General features: G+C 44.3%; 1 protein-coding gene across 1 annotated transcript in view; it reads right to left on the bottom strand.

The window, feature by feature from the left end:
- LOC149372792 (sialin-like) overlaps nt 1-9,837 on the bottom strand; it is a 48,191-nt gene extending 38,354 nt beyond the window's left edge. Inside the window, exon 1 of the mRNA XM_089567332.1 lies at nt 9,722-9,837. Within this exon, the coding sequence (XP_089423458.1) occupies nt 9,722-9,740 (19 nt within the window). The 5' untranslated portion in view covers nt 9,741-9,837. The remainder of the gene's footprint in view (nt 1-9,721) is intronic.
- Between the last annotated feature and the right edge of the window lie 11,320 nt (nt 9,838-21,157).

A 21,157-nucleotide genomic window follows, 5' to 3' on the forward strand; every position in this document is an offset into this window, starting at 1 on the left:
TCTATTTGAGTGTGAAGCCACTGTAGTGAGACACAACTCAAGAGCGAAGCAGCAGTTGCTTCTCGAATAAGGCTCTCCAGCCAATGGCGGCGACTGATTTTCTTGACTCGGCGTTTAATCTGATGAAGCCGTGGTTAGTACCGATTTGTCCGCCACCCCCTGCGAGTTCATGCTAGTAGGACAAAGAGGATCACTCAAGAGGTAGAGGGAAAAAATCGGTCGACGCCATTGGCTGGAGGGGCTGCTTTTTGGGGGATTTTCCGCTTCGTTCTCGAGTTGTGTTCAACTATAGTTACCACGGACTGTTCTTCATATCACTTGTGAAGAGATTACTTGGCAGATGCTTGGGAAACTTCCCTTTTCAGTGAGAAAGCACTACTTCATTAGGTGTAACCGGCTCATCGAGTTTGTAGCCTGACCTTGAGGGTGACCTTGCCAAATCATAAATAAATAAATATTGCCGCGGCTGGGGATTCGACCCCTTGGCGGCGAGAACAGATTAGCTTCGCCGGCTACTGCACGGGAGAACTATGCTGTCACCGCAGCCGATTACACCTCGTGTTAAACTGCTATACACTCTCGCATTGTCCATTGCGCATCTGCGTATTCTTCAACTAATACTATTAGAGAACTAATATGCACGCTCTCGCGCTGTGCACTGCACATCATCGCCCTCATCAACTGCTACTACTGCCGAACTATTATAGCCGCCAGACATGGAGACGACCCAGCAAAGCAAAGCAATATGCCAACCAGACTAAACACATGCTTTCGCTCGTCTTTTCGGTTTAACTACGTTGAAACCCTACCACTTTTTTTTCACTTACGGTTTGTGTTCCTGACAGAGTGTATGCCGCGGTGGCTCAGTGGTTACGGCGCTCGGCTGCTGACCCGAAAGACGCGGGTTCGATCCCGGCCGCGGCGGCTAGAATTTCTTTGGAGGAGAAATTCTAGAGGCCCGTGTACTGTGCGATGTCAGTGCACGTTAAAGAACCTCAGGTGGTCGAAATTTCCGGAGCCCTTCACTACGGCGTCTCTCATAGCCTCAGTCGCTTTGGGACGTTAAACCCCAATAAACCAAACCAAGAGTGTATGCCCACCGTATTTCGGGTTACCGAGCAGTGTTAACCCGGACCAAAAGTCTTTTTGGAGCAAAGGGCATAACGGAGAGACTGTTAGAGGTTAGCGTTATTAAACATCAGAGACAGATTTCCTTTCCTTTTTTAAAAAATCAAGCACATGTGCATAGCCTGTTTTTATCACTCATTTTCCATCAGTCGCTGAACCCCGGTTCAATTCCGCATAAACAGCAGGTGGGCAAAGACATCCTAGTGTTCAGAAAAGAAAGACGCTCATCACGCTCATTATTATCGCCGAATTTCGATAATAAGCCTCTCTTGTAAAATAATTGAACATATATTATAATATCCTATTGCTAACTTGCTAACAATCCTGAATTTTTTCATTCAAGTGAGAAACTTTTTAGCGAAAATCATTCTTGTGACACTCAACATGCCCTTTTCCTGCACGACTTAAACATAGATACTAGATAGCCACACCTGGAATGACAAAATATTTTTAGATTTCGAAATATCATTCAGTAAGGATCTCCATGATCGCCTCTTACTAAGGCTATCACGCCGTAATATGCATCCATGTGCCCTGAGCAAGATTTGAGGGTTTTTAACTAACCGTCAGCAGTTAATATATGCCAACTCACATTCTTCGTCCTTGACACGCGTGATATCAGGCGTACCGCAACGTATCGTGCTTGGGCCTCTCCTTTTCTTGATATACATTTATAACCTGCCTTATGACGTTTCTTCCCATACCCGCCTCTTCGCCGATGACTGTGTCGTTTACCGAGCAATAAACAACCCCAACGACCATTGCGCATTAAAAAATCACCTTACTCGCATATAGGACTGGTGTAACACTTGGGTCACGTCATTGAATAATCAATATATCGGCAGAATACTAGACGCCAACATTGCATTTTTTTTTTATTAAAGTTCTTGCTATCGTCAAAAGCGTTCCCTATTGGTTTTCTATCGAAGTCTTAACTGTTCCATGCGATCGATGGAAACACTTTAATAGAAAGATTTTGCTATATGTCAGAAAAATGGACTATTACCTTCAATATTTCCATGCAAGTACCTTAAAATTTTTCCATTTTCAAAATTGTTGTCCTAAAATGTTGGGTATGTTACCGTCGTCGTAAGTGCGTTGTGCCTGATTGAAGCATCAATACCACTCAGATTGCAACAACTGCTTCATTTAAATATCTCGGTGTTCATATTTCGCTTGACCTAACTTGGTCATGCTAAAGGGAATGGAAAGAGGTGCTCATTATGACATAAACGCCAGAAGCCAACGGTCGCCGAATCCAAAGAGCACAGGGGATGTCTTTTTTATTTTGTAGTTTTACTAATTCGAGGTTAATAAAAGCAGAATAAAAAACTGCCACATGGCCCCGGTGGCATCCTAAACAATGACCTCCAAACTTCGCGCCCGGTTCGTCGAATTTGCTGAATAGTGCATCGAAGGACTCGAGTCTGGCAGTCTTGATGCCGTAGGTGGCATACAAGGGTTCTCGCACAGCTTCCGCACTCACCGCTCGACTACGTTCCTACTCGGTACTAGAGGTAATACAGGACGTACTACGTCCGCCGCTATGGACGAGGGTGCCGAAGGTTCGATACATATTAAGGCGAAAACCTTTAATGCCTCATACTGTCGTTAGCAGACGCGGTCGGCAGCCGTGTCGACAGACGCGTCGGCAGCGGTGTCGACAGACGCGTCGGCAGCCGTGTCGACAGACGCGTCGGCAGCCGTGTCGACAGACGCGTCGGCAGATTTGTCCGCCTTTCAGCGTCACTCCTTAAAAAGACACTGCGCCGAGGGTCGGAATCGAACCAGAGCCTTTGGCATTTGAAGCGGAGACGCTAACACTCCTCCACGAAGGCTCAAGGTCCGAGCATGAATAAAGGCGCATCTAGTGAATGCATGGGTTTCATAAATAAAATAGAAGGAATAAAGTGAGGGAAATGAAAAATAAAAATAAGAAAATAAGCAAAAATAAAAACAAAATGAAAATAAGATACGCAAATAAAGATAAAAAACAATAAAAATGAGAAAAATAACAAGAATAAAAAATAAAAAACAACAAAATATGAGAAATGAAAACAAGCAGTGCGCCAGGAAACGCTTTCACCTTGCAGCACTTTAGAGAGCCAAAGTGCCCCCTGAATTTTTTACTTCGAAAGCTGACAGAGGAAAAAGATTGCGGAGGAATAAACTCAGGCTTTCTTTGGCATTTATGCATTTATCGCTGTGCTTTCCTCCTCGTCACGGCTGCCAGTGTCGATACTAGGCGATTAAATCATTTTGAAAGGTGCGGTAGCTGTCTAGGCCGCCATTGTTGATGTCAATGGGGAAGCAGTCCTCGCCCTATTTTCGGCCGGAACAGGTGTTGTCACTGTTAGAACAAGGAAGCAGCTTGGGAACTTTAGAAGAAAAACGAGGGGGTTTGCAGCTAGTGAGGAAGACAGCCCCAAGGCTCGCTGGCCCTTCTACTCTGTCAAAAATCAACTTCAGCTCAGAGATAGAGAAATTGCTTGTCTATCAAACTGAATATTTCACATGGTTTCGCAATAAGTGGCAGCAAACTCAGCGCCTTGTTTGTTTTTATCTGTCGTCCTGTACACAGTCAAACGGCGAGTTGAGCGAGTTGGTACATCTTGAGAAAAAAACAGCGCAGGAACAGGGGCACAAGAAAAGACGACGGGACAGGCGCTGACTAGCAACTGAAGGTTCATTGCATGGAACAGAAAAAATACTCTACAAACAACCAGGAGCACGCATGATCGACTCCAACAACACTGATAAGATGTCACAATCAGCCATGATGCTCAAGGAACGATATCTCACAGTCATGAACGAGGACACCTGTCCTGCACACCTGTTCTGTCCTGTACACGCTGCCTGCTTATTCTCCAATTGAAAAATGCTTCAGCCGTCCCAAGCAAGCACACCGTCAACGTTTCTTCAGTCATGAGGAACAGTGAGAGCTTGTATTACTCGTTTAGTGCCAGGATAAAAGCAAAAATTCTCCAGCAGAACACCTTTCAATATATTTTTGGCAAAAAAAAAAACTGCGCAACTGCCCATTCTCGCCAATGAGCTAAAAACCACAAATTAACGAGGGCTGAATCAGGAACATGATTTTCAGTCACCTGGGAACGACACAAGCATTGTCAAGGGGGCCGGACGAGTGACAAATTTTTCTTGTGCCAAAAATTTAGCCTTAACCCTGAACCCGCAATTTTCACGGAATGGGAAACAAACGAGTCGCTGGATGCTGCCCAGCATTCGTACATACGCATCCTCTTTCGCGTCACGGTGCTTCTTCATAGTGGTGTCATGCACTTTTATTTGGAAGCGCTGCCTGCTGAAAGCATTTCGACACCAAAGTTTGCGACGAAGCTTATTGTGTAGTACTAGGCTCACGTCAGGTATGTCGGATTCAAAGTCAACAGAAATATGACGCCGGCCCAGGTAAGAACGTTTCTTTTTTACAGAATATACGCTGAGTAGTCTGCTAAATATTTTTACCTAATTCTTAGCAACTATTTAAAAATGAGCACCGCTCCTGCGTAGTGGAAAATACTTCAATTCAATCCCTTGCACAAATCTGGAAGCAAGGATCAAACTTGGGGTGAATTTTTTTAACCAGGACTACGTGAGAGTTTCTCGAGCATATAATCTCTGAAGAATAGACTGCTTACCTTGGAACCGAACGTATGTCCGTGGTCCAGCACTATTTTCGCAAAGCACATACTCAGATATTTTACAGTTAGTTTAGTTAACGCGGAACATATCCCTGACAGTGGATCATCGCAAAAGGCATATTAAGAAAATATCCGAGGTATTTGATCCCGTTTAAAGTGAAACTGCATAAAAAAAGCTTGAATCCATACTAGGTGGCAGAATTTTTGTTCACGGATTAGACGGCTAGGACTTGATCAACTAATTGGATGTTGCACAAATTCATTACGAGGGCTCCGCATTAGTGCGTGTGGCATGGGGAGTGGCCCATGACAGCGGCATGGCCCCTTTGCTACTATTAATACAATACTAATCTGAGCGCAATATTTCATCCAAATATCCAAATTTTGGCCAATGAGTTCTTAATTCAGTACCAGGAAATCAATTTTTCTGTCTGTCACGAAGCGTAAAAAAAATCTTGCAGATGCTTATAAATGGTGCTAGGAATCGCTCCTAATATCTAAAGGTCCCTTATCTTCAACGTAACAAATAACAAAGAAAAATGAGTGCAATCTCACATTCTTTAGACAAATTAAATAAATGATAGAAATGAGTTAGCGAAAGTGCGGTTATTACTGTCGATTATTTCGATTTAACGCTATCTCACACGCACTGATCCAGCAGCCATATCAGCAATATGTCTTCAATTGCACTGCAACGACTGATATTTTTTTTTTTTTAAAGACTCCTCCTCCTCAAACTATCCGAAACAAAACATTCTTGCCGCGGTGGCTCAGTAGTTACGGCGCTCGGCTGCTGACCCGAAAGACGCGGGTTCGATCCCGGCCGCGGCGGCTGAATTTTTTGAGGGCGAAATTCTAGAGGCCCGTGTGCTGTGCGATGTCAGTGCACGTTAAAGAACCCCAGGTGGTCGAAATTTCCGGGGCCTTTCACTACGGCATCTCTCATAGCCTGAGTCGCTTTGGGACGTTAAACCCCAGTAAACCAAACCAAACCAAACCAAAACATTCCGTTTAAGCGAAGCTCTTGATGCCTTTACTAAAATACGCTAATATCGTTTGGTTCTCTTTCGGGGAACTACTTAAAAGAAAGTACAAGGAACACAGTGAAAGGCAGTCAGGTTTGAATTTAATAACCAGGACATTACCTGCCCAGAAGCTTCAAAACAATGACGGATTAATAACATCACAAAACTGAGCAAAACTAGGTAGATTAAGTTCGTGTTCCAGCCAATTATAAGCCGCACAAATATTAACGTTTCGAAGCTCAGCATTTGACAGATATGTCCTAAACATCAACACATGGTGGGCCAGGCTTCGCACAACGCAAACTGTTCTGAATATTTGAAGTTTTGGCTGTGTTTTGGTTTTATGACGTTTAACGTCACGAAGCGACTTAGGCTATGATGGAGGCCATAGTGGAGGGCCTCTAGCATTTCGGCTGCATTGAAATACGACCTTCGGTATTTCAAGATTTCCCTTTGTAGTTCGGGTACTAAAGTAACTTCTATCTTTCATATCTATCTTTCATAATTGAACAGGTTGGTAGCACTCGTCCAGCAGGAACTACACAGACCGCAGTTCTTATGGACATTAACGGTCTTGAAACTATTTGAATTGGCAGTACGATGAACCTTCTTATGTTTTAACATGCTTAACATTATCTGTTCCATTTTCCTAGTTTCAAAATCAGTAACCTGACTTGGACCGTAAAGCTCACGCATAACTGCTTTTTGGCTGTTTTGTGATGAACTGAGTGCCGCATTCTTTTATTTTGTGCATCGTGGACTAATTGTTATCTTGCCCAGTATTCTGAAGCGTAATCGCTGATTAAGTATTGACGTTTAGGGCTTTTAACTTCTCGATATGCAAGTGCTTCACTCATACTCTTGTGATTCCTTTTTTTTACCTTTTGTAATTTTCGCAGTTACCTTCGTTTCATATTTTGTTTCTCTCCTGCGAAGTTCTCCTATGTGATTGGCAGTTTTATTAAATAAAACATATGAATAAAGTAAGCGAAACTCGCACTCAGAGTTGAACTTACTAAAAATTTGTCCCCGTGAATACCTTCTCGATTAGGTGGAAGGTGATACCTGCGTACGCGTGCGTTATTTCGCTCACATAGCGCGTCACATTGTGTCGCCAGCTGCTCGACATTCCTGCCCTGTTTGTTTCTGCCTCAGGGCCTCGCCAGAATATGCGGCGCCCAATCGACAAAGCAGCCACCTGTTCCTACGATGTCACACGTGTCGACCATATTACTGAACGTCTAAACGCCTCGACGCCTTCCAGGTTCACCGGCAAACACGCACTAACGTGTTGGGGATAATCAGAGAAGCCACTGCGGTGTCATCAAAAAAGAGGGACTGTGTCAATAGGAACTACGACGACGCATCAGCTCTCCTCGACGATATCGGCGCGTCTGACAGCAAACACTACACTCGAGTGACGGTGGCGATCTCGGAAGACTTCTGCGCTTTCCTTCGAGTGTGCCGAAGCGGGTATCGCCAAGCAACGCCCGTGACCGCGATAAGTCACACACTAGTTTTCAGAGCGAAAGAGTACTAGGCACGAAAACCACCACAGAAGCAGCAGTCTTCAAAACGGTTATGTTGGAAGATTTTTTTTTCCAAAGCACCTAAAGAAACTGGCGCTTTTTAATTCTGTAATACCTATTTGTTACCGTAACGGATCAAAACTTTACTTCTTTTACTCCGTTCTAGAGATGAAAACAAGACCGAGGGGAAACAAGGCTATGTGACTAGCAATAAGAGCTTCCGTTCTGCACTGGCTATGAAGTGGTTGCCCTTTTTACTTTATAACTGGTATCATTAAAGATTAAAATGTTCGTCTTCAATTTATTTTCAAATGCAAACAGAATCCCTCCATAAATCACTGGTAAGATCCGTCATTTTCGGCAACTTACGGGAAGTGAAAATCGCATTATTTCTCGAATAGAAAACTAGCAGCAGTCGGCTTTTTGTTCGAAATCTTGTAGTGTTCAATTATGGCTATTTTCGCAATTAGAAAAATTAGCAATGAGCACTCAGTTTTTTCTCGAACATAAAAGTCTGAATTTTCAGAAAGAAGCTCTGAAGAATTGGCTTTAGCAAAACTAATACGAAGGCAAATTTACGAATCCATTTATTCTTTTGCTTTAAATCCCGCCGTGCTTGTGTATTAGCCGTAACTGCGAAATAAATTTTTGACCGCCAGATGTGCCTTAGCCACAGGAAGAGCTGTTTTAGAGGAACGTAGTTAAGCGGGGAATATTACCAGCAATAATGATGCAAATCTGCGTTCTGTGGTGCAGCTTTCACAGCACCATCATTCGGCAGGAAAAGCTTCTCGTGAGCGACGACACGCAAAAAAAATTAAAAGCATTGTCTAGAGCACCAAAAATTAGCTATGGAGGTCTTCCTAAAATTGTCTTAGGGTCGCTTGCATTTCCCCACGGTAGCTTAGTTCAGCTGTTGACAGTGGCAAAACACAAATCGGAAAGGTTGTTTTCTTGTGGACATCGGATTGAACCCGAAGTTACGGCTTAAGTAGAATGATCTTGCGGGCTAGTTGGTTCATTGCAGAAAAGATTAGTACTGCGCGAATGGGACAGGACAGGAGAACGAGGAATATCAAAATGTAGCGAACCGATATGGCGTCAGAATGGTTTTTTCGGCACCGATTAGGCTGAGTAGTGTCTGCCCTCTGATGTCGATAGAAAAGAGAACTAGGCCGTCATGCTATACTAAACACGAAAAGAAGTTCACAAAGTGCGATTCAGGGCTTGTCTACAAAATTCCGCTCACTTGCGGTAGAGTTTACATCGGGCAGACTGGTCGGTGTTTCAATGAACGGGCACGCGAACATAAATTGGCAGTACAAAACAATATGGGAAGTCATCTGGCACATCACTGTAAGAACTGTGAAGGGAAGGTTAAGGACAAGAAAAAAGTGTCTGGCACCCCAGTTTTGCGCAGCACTACTTTTCTGTTTATGTCAAGAAATAAGACGGAAAGGGAGGTCGTCGAAGCCTTTCAAATTCTAAAAAATGGCGCAAAATGTGTCAGCGCTCCGTCTATTTCGCTTTCACGGAGTGAAATCACGTTTTTAGAAGGCCACCTATAATTGTTTCACTTGTGTCCCTAAAATGTACTTCCTTCAAAGCCGGAAATGTAGCTTTATCTGGTTTTATGTTCACCTTTACACTTGTTCTTCGTTGCCTTCCATGTCATGGCTGTTTTTCCATACCCCATTCCATTCTTTTACCTGGTCTTAATTTTCACCTTTACTCTTGTTGTTTGTTGTTTCCAAGCTCTCATGCCGCTTTTTCCGTATGTCGCACCATGTTTTTGTCGAGCTTTCATACTTTTTTTTACTGTTGTAGTCTGTAGGGAAAACCTGCATTGTCACTTCGAGTATTTTTCATGCTCTTTACTCCGGCTGATTGAAAAAAATAAAAAAAGGGAAAACAAAACAGCGCCTGTGTTGTCGTCTGTGTTCCTCGTTCTCCGGTCCTGTCCCATTCGCGCAGTACTAATCTTTTGTTTTACGGCCTAAACTAATTTAGGATTTAAAGCGAAAGGGGTGAAAACCCTACAAGCAGTGCAACAAGCAAGCAGTTGGCAACTGTATCACAGAACTCACTTTAGCAGCGTAAAAAAACGGAGCAAAGCACTGACAATTTTGCCCTGATACCAGCCACAAAGCCAACCACGTTAAGACATGATCTGCCATAAAAAACCAATAATGTGCCAGCTATGCAACATGGTAAGCAATTATTTCTGGGTACCAAACCCAGCCAACACCTTTTTCTGGCTTGTAAGCTAGACACAAACAAGAGCGAAGCACGATTGAAAACTACAAAAACCACGTTACCAGCTTTTACCGAATATCTCCAGGGGTATTAGAGTAAGTAAGGAAGCAAAAAGCCATACTTGATTTTCCTTGCTCCATGGCGCGTATGCTAGGCGCTGTTCGACGCACTACACTAGCAGTGCGGCAACGTGAGCCATCTACGAGTGAAAGAAGAAAAGAACCACGTGGAGGCACCCTTGAACGCCTTTCAACAAGCTCTTATAGATAGCGGTAAGCTAAGCGGCGACGGCCCCGATTAAGCACTGCGTCCCAGCATCGGTGCGTTTGCCCGATAAACACGCGAAGAAGCCCATGACAAGGTATATGTCCGGCTGGCCCTTTTGGGCACTCGGGCGTAGTGATTCGGCACCCCTTCAGCTAAGGAATGCTGCGCGCAGCCTTTTGATGCTCCACTTTGTCACTCGTCCAGGACGCTGATCCAAGCAACGCAAGAATCGGCTTCTTTCATACGCCCTTGCGAGTCTGTCACGTCCGCTGGACACACAAGTACCAACCGCTGTGGGCTAAGTTCGAGAACTGCAGCCAAAAGCGAAATAAATGTACAAAAGCGGAGCATAAAGATAGTTCGACTGGGATTCTAGGCACCGCAATACGACGCCGACATGTCTGGACTGCAACGTTGACCTTCTTTTACACATCGGCGTTCATTTATGAAAGTTTGCTACCCCTTAAAAAAGTTTTAATCGGATGGCGTGTTTTTCATTGGCAATCCCAAGATGTAGGGCGAATGATCAAAATTATCATCGCCTCATATAGCACTTTTTCGTGCTGAGCAGAGACAACAAATACTGAACCGAAGGAAATAGAAGATATCCTTTTCGTGAGCCACTTATGTATTTCTGCCTGTGCACGTTATCATGAATGATTCGTGCGTTTAATGCATCGCAAGTATCGATGTGTGATACATGTATTACTCTCAGGGTCACCAGCCCGTATTCCAGGCAACGCGCGAAATAAAAAAAAGGATATACTCATGCTTTCCGGCAACCTCGCAAGTTTTGGCGGCCGCCGCTGGCTGTGCAATATAAGATATGCCATGACGCCATAAAATGAAGCCGCCTGGATGCGATCCCGCTACCGGCAGCAAGCATGAGGGAAGGCTCAACAAGTAAATAAATAATGACTAGTGTGGACTGATACATGTTCTTCGATAACCGACGTTGCCCTGAGGCCTGCAGGAGCAGAAGGGGTAGAAAAATAAGACGCAGAGAGGTTAAACAGAATACAGGAATTCAGTGTGCCATTAAGCATTTAACCAAGCTGAATAGCTTTAAAATGCTTGTACTCGCTCTACTTAACTTTTTTCAGCTGTTTGCCAAATATTTACATAATTTCGCCTCCCCAACACCGAAAAAAGAGTGAACATTCTGACCCTAAATTTAGCTGTTTTGCTGTCGCATATGCCTTTCTTAAATTTAGAATTCCAGTCACGTTGTTCAAAAAGATGGAAACACTGATTTATTCAGCACTGCTCATACGCGGCACCTCCTGCAAATACCGAGCATTACTAAGAATTAACAATTCGCTCTACAAGAATAAGGATGAGAAGCAGCTCATCATCCGCACTGAAGACTAGCTGATCTTCAGACACTGGGGGATCAGTATCTAGCTCGTGTGCACAACCATTTGTATGAAGGCACCGACCGGTGCTCGCCTACAGCTGTCAGTCACAGGATTATATTGTCACAGGATTATATTGTCACAGGATTATTATATGACAGGATTGAAGCTGCTCTCCCCTTGTCTAGCAAGCACTATATCTACAAAAACTCTATCGATTAGGGAATGTAATATGTTTACTGCAAATGTTGTTAGCTCTGAATCTCGGAGTAGTTTTCTTTGTCACCTGTCATAATTGTTTATTTGAACTTTTTCGTGACGCATTGCACCTACTTTTTTGAAGAAATATATTTTCACACTGCGCTTTATTTTGTGTTATTTAATACTGCGTCTTGCACTTTGAAACTCTCTCCCATGGTTATGCCTTTTACAATATTGTTTCAGTTGTGTGAACCTTCTTTGCGAATTTGTTTTGTGACGTACCTAAAAAAGAAAACCTACATGTACCCATTCCTGCAACAGCCTCGAAAGAGGCTAGCAGTATGTTCCAAATAATAATAATAATAATAATAATAATAATAATAATAATAATAATAATAATAATAATAATAATAATAATAATAATAATAATACTAATAATAATACAAGCGCTAGTTATTTATTCGTGTCTATGGTTGCGCTCGAAGCAAGTAAGTCTGCGCGATGCTTTATCCGGAATATTTTTTGCGCCGTTAAAATTCCATTCGACTCAAAGCCCCCTTAGTTCTTCCCTTGGATAAAGTGTCCTAATAATTTCACTGAAATGCACAGAATAGCTCATTGCTATTTTTCAAGGGAAGGGCATTGCGCGAAACAAAGACATGAGACGGGGTGAACAGGATGGCAGAACAGTGTACACAGTCACAAGAGAGGGTGAAAACAAGAGAAGAGTGATCAAGCACGTCAGTAACAAGCGGTAACACATAGCTTCCCATTGACAGGCGCCTCGGCGTCAAAGGGCAGATCGCACCAAGCAGAAAGCTCAACTTTGGCACAGGCACATTCGATAAAGGCATGGTGCTGAGATAACAAATCTCAACCTAGGATGACATCATAGGTGCAAGACGGCAGCAGAACAAATTCAATTTCAATTTCAAATGAAATCAGTTTATTTAGCATTTCTTTCAATACAGAAATAAATGCAAGGATAAGAACAAAAAGCTGCTTCTCGAGCAGCTTGACAAGGTTCTTACCCCTTGTTTTCTCTTGGCAACGGATAACAGCAGAAATAATACAAAGCTGCGATTAAAATTGTACGAAGATAAGAGCATGTAGTATACATAGAAACTGTAAACACAAAATATATAGTAAACACAAAATACATAATATACATAGTAATTCCAAACAAAAATGCTGCATATTAGTAAAAAGTAATAATACTGGTTCAATGTAACTGATAGACATGGATTCAATAAGACGAATACTAATACTTAATCACCAATATTTTGCACACTGAAGAACATCTAACGGCGAAATTGATATATGGCTATACAGGACTAAAAACATTTCCTGCTACATTTGCAGGCATAGAAGCACAGACCACAGTTTTACCACAGACAGTGTAATGCAGCCACCATTAAAAATACGTGCACAAAAGGCTGCAATAATAAAACAAGATTTCAAAACATTGACGTTACCTCCCTAAATTGTGAGTGAACAAACACTTAAGGTGTTGTTTCGATAGTGTGTGGATGTCCGTGTTTGAACAATTTATAGCACGTCCTAGATGTAGACACGGGCTGTACACATGGCTAACGGCTCGAATGGGTGCGCTGTTGCAGTGCGAAGGTAAGCACCAGACAGCGCGGTAGTTACTTCACACAGCGAACGGCAAAGACGAGCAGAGATGACGGAAATGGCGGCGCCAGTATCAACATGGGAATGTGTAACAGCAGTTTCGACACAAATATCAGTAACATTAGCGGGGGACAAAGGAGGACGTGCAAATGTCGACAGAAGCGCACGTATTGCCTAAGGAACAGCAGCTGATGGTTTTCCTTCGGCGGAGGGCTAAGCTGGCTGTGCATCGGAGAAAGCGAGTGGCGACGCGGTGAAGGGGTTGGTGTGTTATGTAGAGCGGGCGGTTAGAGTCGAATGCAGGCGGTGGTGTGTCAGAAGGCTGGAAAGAACGGGGAGCACCGTGCGAAGGAACGTAGAATGCTGCTCGTTGAGGATCGCCAGATGGGAACGTGCGGCGTCGGCAGTAGCAAGCAATGTGGCCGAGGATGCCACAGGCAAAAAAGCACACACTGGAGGGCGGTTGTCTGGAGTGAGCCAGCTCCTTTAAAGTTACGGAAAACATTTTAACGAAAAGCGCTGGCTGCTGAGAACATGTCCACCACAAATGCTGTAGATAAGCTCTATGTAGAAATGAGTGAGTGGAGTGAGAACCCTAAGGCACAAATTTGCGACACTGGGCAGCGAAGGGCTAAACTGACACGTTCACATAGGCGCAACAACGGGTCGAGAAGAAAGAACATAGAAAACGATATTTTCTAACGTGAAGCTATAGCTCAAGCCTCTCAACTGACGCGCTTGTACGAACAACGTTTCGCAAATGGTGGTAAAAGCAAAGAAAAAATGCACTTCTAGCATCTGCTTTCTTTTTATCGTTGCATTTGCATGCACACAATGCTCGCTAATTAGGAACACAAGTTGTAGAGTTCGAACGCACTGCCTTTAAAACTGCTCTGTTCAAGAAGAGCTTCCTAAGAACAGAGACAGCTGTACACTTCACGCCAGGCAGCCCTAAGAACAGGGTTGCGGCTCGCCACTGAAGTTTCAAACCGTCGTGGGCAAAGAAGTGCAGCGAAACAAAAACGATTAAACGCACACGATGTGGTTGGCACCCCTTTTCGAAACCGTGTTTCAGAAAAGGACCAGAACGTTCCCACTTTTCCTTATCACCAAGTGCAAAGGAGAGACAGAGATTGCCGGCCGTATCGCATGCCTTGAAAATCAATCGTTTCAAATCATGTCATAGCGTGTCACATGACCCCATATGCCGCATTTTCTACAGCGCTCGCTCTCCTTCCGAACATACTGAACAGTCAACAATGTAAATATGTTCAAAAAAATATTCAATGAAAGAGCAGATGAACTGCTCGGATTGATGAATCCAGCCAGAAGTGATATCAAGAGTTTTGTCGGTTCTTATACAAGACTGCACTTAAACGTGTAAAGTGGGGCGCTGGGCTAAGGACTACAGAAGTCGCCATTCTGCATTTCCAATCAAAAGGTTGTTATGTACCTCTGCAACTTCTAGTCTAGCACAGTTGTCAAAGACAATGTCTGCAAGGAAACGCCCATGCCAGAAAAAGAGTTAATGATAATGATTCGATGTGCGTGAGCGTGAGTGTGTGTGTGTATGCGCGCGTGTGTGTGTGTATGCGCGTGTGTGTGCGTGCGCGTGCATGTGTGTGTGCGCGCGTGTATGTGTGCGCGTGTGCGCGTGTGCGCGTGTGCGCGTGTGCGCGTGTGCGTGCGTGCGTGCGTGCGTGCGTGCGTGCGTGCGTGCGTGCGTGCGTGCGCGCGCGCTTGCGTGCGCGTTCTTTTTCTGGTCCTGCGTCTCAATTTTTCGCTGGTTTTCTATTCCTGAAACAGTATCAGGACACGTATCCCAGTTATAAGAGCGGTAGTACGGTATGTACAGAGGCCGGGTCAAAGGAGATAGTACTCGCGATATGCGATGGCCTGCTTCAGTGGAAGAGGCAGGAACGCTGCATTCGAAGGCAGGTTAGAAACTGGGCCAGTTACGTGAATAACAAGGAAATAGGATGGCGGTCCTGTACAGTACAAACTGACTGCGCTCTTGAATCTTTGTATTCTTTCCTAACCTGTATTCAACAAAGCATATAAAAAATCCCCAGCAACATAAATTTGTAAGCTTTTTTATTATTTGAGCAGGCCAAGAAACTGGATGTGATGCGTGCTTGGGTTCCGCCTGTGCTTCGTATTTTTGAAAAGGCATTTACGCCACTTTAGATTGTGAGCTCCCGCTTTTCTTTTTTTGTACTTTCTTGTTCTCCACAACTTACTTCCTTTTGTACAATAGCATGGTCGACAATTCTGCGTGATACAACCGGACTATGCTGCGACTTCGTGTCAAAACCGAAGCAGCGGAGTCGTAGCAGCTAGAATTGCTTACGAAATGTCTTAACTTCGACACAACACCTTCTGAAGTTCGTGTTGGCTCGTAGCTACTATGTCGCAAAATACCTAGAAATTCTGGACATGTCCATTGTTTCAACGAAAAGTTGTTTATTAACGCAATTTTTTTTTATATCTTAAGACTGCACCACAACAATTACTATGTTCACAGATCGCTCCTCTGGAAGCGTGTATTTTTCTTGTATATATTCTCAAGAACTCACCCTGTTTGTTTTCTATTGCAGTCTTCTACTCGGTGCGAACGCTGGACCAATTTTAAAAGCAAGTTTTTCGTCGCCTCAGAAGATTAGACCATTCCCATTAATATGTTAACAGTATCTCATGATATTCCACAGTTGTGTCCTAATTATTGTCAAAATGACGGACGATTTAGCGTGGTTAGGCCAGATGTTAATTAGGTGCGCCAGCGCTTCAGTTTTCACTTCGATTTCGGCGTTTTGCTTTTATTGGAAGGGTCACTTAAGCTCCACCTTAAGGGTATGACGCGATAAAAGATTGCAGTATCAATAAATAAAATAAATAGTGATAATGACGTAATGCCCCTATATGCGTAATTGGTCATTCTAAACTTTGCATTCACAGATCCCTAGGAGTCCTCATACCGTACCCTCCTGGCGCAGTGGTGCAGCGGTTAAGCGATGCGCCACTGCCTTGGGATGGCAGGTGCTGCCATCGGTGGGGCTTGTGAGACCCAGGTTGCTCTTACCGAGGAACCTCTCGCTACCAATCATTAAATGCCACCTGCCACAGTGGGCAAGCTTGCTCACAGTCCGGTGAGTAGGTTGCAGTGACGTAACAGGGTCACGTGACCTATGTGGCCCACCTGCCACCTATGGGGAGGGTGGGCAACCTGTATGGCAGGTGGCCAACCTAGGACAGGTTGCCCACAACCCGGTAGACGTAGAGACCGTACAGATAACGGTTAAGCGGTTGAGTGAAAGGTCTAGTGCTAATGCAATAAAAACAAGGGCCATACGGTTTTCCGTGACAGTCTTAACGATGGTGCAGGAGAAACTTCAAAAGCAAAAATTTTGCTACGCATCAGAATGTGAGACCAAAGGCCATTCCCAATATAGTCTCAACCGTATCTTACAATATTCCACAGCTGTCTCACAATTAAATGTGAGGTCTAAGAAAGCTAGACTTGAGAAAACTATTGGCGCATACTGGAAGTACATGTAAAAAGTGATTTTTTTTTCTGCAGGAAAAATACCGTGTCGATAGTGAACATCTAACGGCAACCAATGTGAGATCATGAGGTGGCTACGAATTGGCGTGAGCGGCTCCTTAAAGAGTGTTAGGTATATGTAACGCAAGAAGACATCTGCCACAATGCCGTTATTTTCGAAAAGTGAGTGTACGAAAGTGAGAACGATGCAAGACTGCTTGGCTTGCCACTCCATACACATGCGCGCCCGAGGGCAGCAATGAAGGAAGTGCTGCATCTTGAGAAGTTTGGCAGCATTGAGAGATTCCTCCTCCTGCTGATAATGTTTCCTTGCTGGCATTAACATACGACGACCGTTTCAAGAGCCTCTTTCATGGTTTCCTGCTATGCCTACCACTTGACTCTTCTCTTTTCGTGAAGATATACAGAAAGATTAGGCAAGTTCCTTTCGCGCTGTATAGGCACCTGAACCGCATCTTGAGGGAAGAGAGCGAAAGTAGTGGAGAGAAGAAATGTAACTGTATTCCACGCAAGGTCTCGGTAGCGTGTGGGGGATTCCAGTGGCACTTTGTGCTCGAGTTTGTGTTCTGGTAACTATCCATTCGCTTGGGCACTGCAGAAACAAGTGCAGGCCACTGCTACTAGTCGCCTGTACAGTGCGCATTGCTGGCCCACTGAAAGGAACAGCTCATACGTACGACTACATTGCTTATTAATGAAGGCCTTGAATACTCTCACGCGGCAGTTACGCCACACATGCAGGAAGGCGGATGAAGTATCCGGCAGCAAATTGTCCACTGGATAAACTTCTCTCTTGCTCGACAACAGAGCTAGGTGGTGGGGTCACGAGCACTAGAGAGTTTTAGTATAGCGTACGTAGACATACGCAAAGGCATAGCGTACGCTATAAAATAGCGTCAGTCGTACTGCGCATGCGCCAAACGCTATTTCAAACCGATGTCTTACGTACGTTCGCGTTACGTACGCTATTTCTCGAATTTAGCGTGCGTGCTCTTGCGTACGCCAGGAAAAATAGCGTTGTCAACATGGCGGCGCCCAAGTCCCCACTTCGGAGAGAAAATGTCATGTTATTGGGTTTTTAAGCATATTCACTGCCCTTAAATGGAGCGTATGATATTCGCTTTGCCTCCTCTCTCCGACAGCAGAACGATTGAGTGATAAACTTGCCCTATTTTGGATTCTGTGTAACGATTCTGCCGTTCCTAACCCTAACAAAACACCGCCGACTGTGGATTGGCTTGATTTGGATTTTTATGCCAGGGTAGCCATAGCCTCGCCAAAAGTAGCCGTTTCGGCTGTAGGGCAGGAGGGGTCCGAAAGAATGTTAGTACGTACCATGACGTTCTTAATAGACCTTGCTCGTTCGGTTACCTAAAAAAAATTTAAAAACGCTAGGCCCTGCGCCGACTGCGCAGTGCGCGACTCATCGGGGACGCCATGCAACCGGCTATCTACGTGATACGACTTGGATCAGCTTGGCCGATGCCTTGGCTAAGCGCGAAAAATACGACACAAAATGTTTTAACGTCTTAACACCAGATGGCGCCACTGCGGCCTTAGCTATCTTTGCGTTCGGGCGGTTGTACGGTAACCTAAAACTGCTTTTGCGACTTCCACAGTAACCTCCCGCTAAATGCTTGCGCATAGCGTACGTAAGCGCTCCTACACTATACTAAAACTCTCTACTGTCGGCGTCAATTAATTTGAAGCCATTAATTTGAAGCCAATAAAAAAGCCATTTTGTTTACCTATACTAAGAAATTTCCTGATTCTCCCATAAACGTGGCAGTGAAGATAGAAGGACGAAGGAGTCAACTAATAGCACGCATTTCTTTTGGTCTTCGCTCAAGTATAAATCCAATGCACAGGCGCTGAAAACAGCAGATACTATTTATAAACTTTCAGTATTTCATCACTAAGGGTCATTTAATTGCAGAAGTGTAAAAACTGGAAGATCTATTAAGGAAATATAATTTCAGGGCAATAAAATTTAGCTCATTTTGATCATCACTGATTGTTTATGGACAATAAAACTGCGCGTAAGTGCAAAAGCGCAATACGCAAAAGAAGAGCAAAATTTAAACGTGCTGCATCAACAACGAATGCTGCAGTGTTTTAGGCACTTTTGCAGTTAAGGTTGGCTTTTCTGTGAAGTTGACTGTAAGCAAGCCTCTCGCAATTTTGTCGCCTGTCACTTCAAAGTGCCCTTGATAAGAATATGTGAGAAAGTGGCGTTTCTGCGACTATGGTATCAATTCACGTGGTTATCGGATCAGAAATGATAATTATTCTCATTTTCTCCCTGCGTGTGTATCATACGTCATGCACCGGCCACTATATAGTTAACTCAAACTGATAACGGACTTACATCGTCATGGAAAATTCTGAATGGAGAGCGTCAAACTTGTATAACGAGCACTCCGTTGGTATCTAGCATAAGTATGCAAAATAACTCGTCCCTAGAGGTTAACAAGCAAAGATAAAGTCGCGGTTGGTGCTGTACGTAAACAGTGCTCCTTAGAAACAGTACACTCACGTCTGAAAGCAGTGAGCTTGTTCCCGGCTAGAAAAAAAGAAATGATGCCGCGGGGGCAGCTACCTCTTCAGGGACAAGTGACGCTTCTCTGTTTATAGTGCTAAAGACGGTCCTTTGGAGGTCCAGAAACTAATGTTATGTGTAGAAATGGGCGCTCATGGAAAGGGTTTTGACGAGAGCGAATGCAGCCATGTCCTTTCGTTGCATCCCGCCGTGGTGGCTCCGTGATTAAGGCGCTCGTCTACCGAGCCAGAGTACCCGGGTTCAAACCCGACCGCGGCGGCCACGTTTCGATGGAGGTGAAACGCGGAAAGCGCCCGTGTGCTGTGCGATGTCAGTGCACTTTAAAGATCCCCAGGTGGTCGAAATTATTCCGGAGACCTCTACTACGGCACCTCTTTTTCTCTTTCACTCCTACCCTCCATTCCCTTACGGCGCGGTTCAGGTGTACGCCGAGATATGTGAGACAGATACAGAATTTACCATTTTTTTCGTTGCAACGTACGGACCTTCATGGCACATCCAATGCTCTCATGATTTTTACATTTATTTTTTATAACACGGACCCTAGAATTTTGGGGCAGTGCTTACAGTGTTTGGATGCTCACATATGACGACAGTATGCGGTATTTTGGTCTGTGTGATATTCTGAAACAACAGCGATTAATGCTCAAATTGCCCCTTTCAGCCTTCTTCATTAATATCACTGAAGCCATCTGAAGAGGAACAGTCAAAGAAGGTGCGCTTTCCACTTCGCTTAGAAGCGCTAGTGCTTTTGCAGTACGTCATATGGCAACATGGGGCTCGGGTTTCAATGCTCCGATCAGCCCACGTGAGTTGCTGTTGAAATATTCATGACAAGGGGGGGAGGGGTCATGCATATCCGAATGAAAAGGCCATTTTACCGCTAACATGTGGTCGGAGTCATTGGTTAATTGGCGGGAATTCGGTGAATTCTAATTCTCCCACTGTCTAGATCAAATAAAGTACTTTGGATTTACGTATTTGCGCCGAAATTTATATACCGAGCGAGGGATTAGAGGAAAGATCTTTAAATTGCTGAGTAGTACAAAAGTTCAAGCCGACATGGCAACTGCTCCAAACGCGTCCCTCGTAGCGCCAGCTAATGCTTCTCTGACGCAGCTGTAAACGTGTTAACATTAAGAAAGGAGGCGGTTGTTTGAGGCGTTCTAGAATGCGTACAGTGAATGCAAAGTTTCCTTAACAGGATTTGTGGGCCAGCCTGGTCAACATGGAGCAGATATAAAACAATTAGCACAGAATAACTGTTTCAGCCATCATTGTAACAACCATAAAACTTTGCACGTTTCAGGCGCTATAAGATGAAACCTGCATGTTTCCAAGACAATTTTCAGCGCTTCACCCCACAAAAAGAGGACTTCTGAAAGCGCATGCCAGTGAAGTTCAAGTAAACAGCGGTCAGGGTGGCTTTCACGTTTTTACAACTGTCATAATAGCGTTAGCTGGTCGTACATTTCTACGCGTACAGAACGCAGGCGGATATATTGGCGAGTGATCTGCGGTATCACCATTTCGTCTCTTTCACGCGATATGGGTATGATACGGAAATAGGTCATCGAAAGTGCGATCGCAATACCGTCTTGCAGTCCCTAATGAAACGTCACGGCACATGGTTGCAACGTGTTTTTTTTTCTCCTGGGCGCACTCAAAGGTGTAGAGGCGTAAAAATAATGGGATTGCAGCTGTGTCACTTCAACCTGACACGGATGGAATGGCAGCCAGATATCAGGCCTGCGCTGTCTGTCGTTGTGTGCGGACACCGTTGGCAGTCGTGGCTAAATTGTACTGAGACAAAGGAATCCCGTTATCTTGAATCAGAACCGTCGGAAATCCGTGAACAAACAACGAGTAGAGAGAAAGAATCCTCGCGCCTTGCATAATCGCAGCATATTGCGTTGGAGACTCCATAGCTCTAGATATGCAAAACCCGTCAAGTGAAACACACCTCTACCAGTATGT

This window comes from Amblyomma mixtum, chromosome 1 (genome assembly GCF_055824585.1).
Source record: "Amblyomma mixtum isolate Tamu chromosome 1, ASM5582458v1, whole genome shotgun sequence".
In the NCBI taxonomy this organism is placed as follows: domain Eukaryota; kingdom Metazoa; phylum Arthropoda; class Arachnida; order Ixodida; family Ixodidae; genus Amblyomma; species Amblyomma mixtum.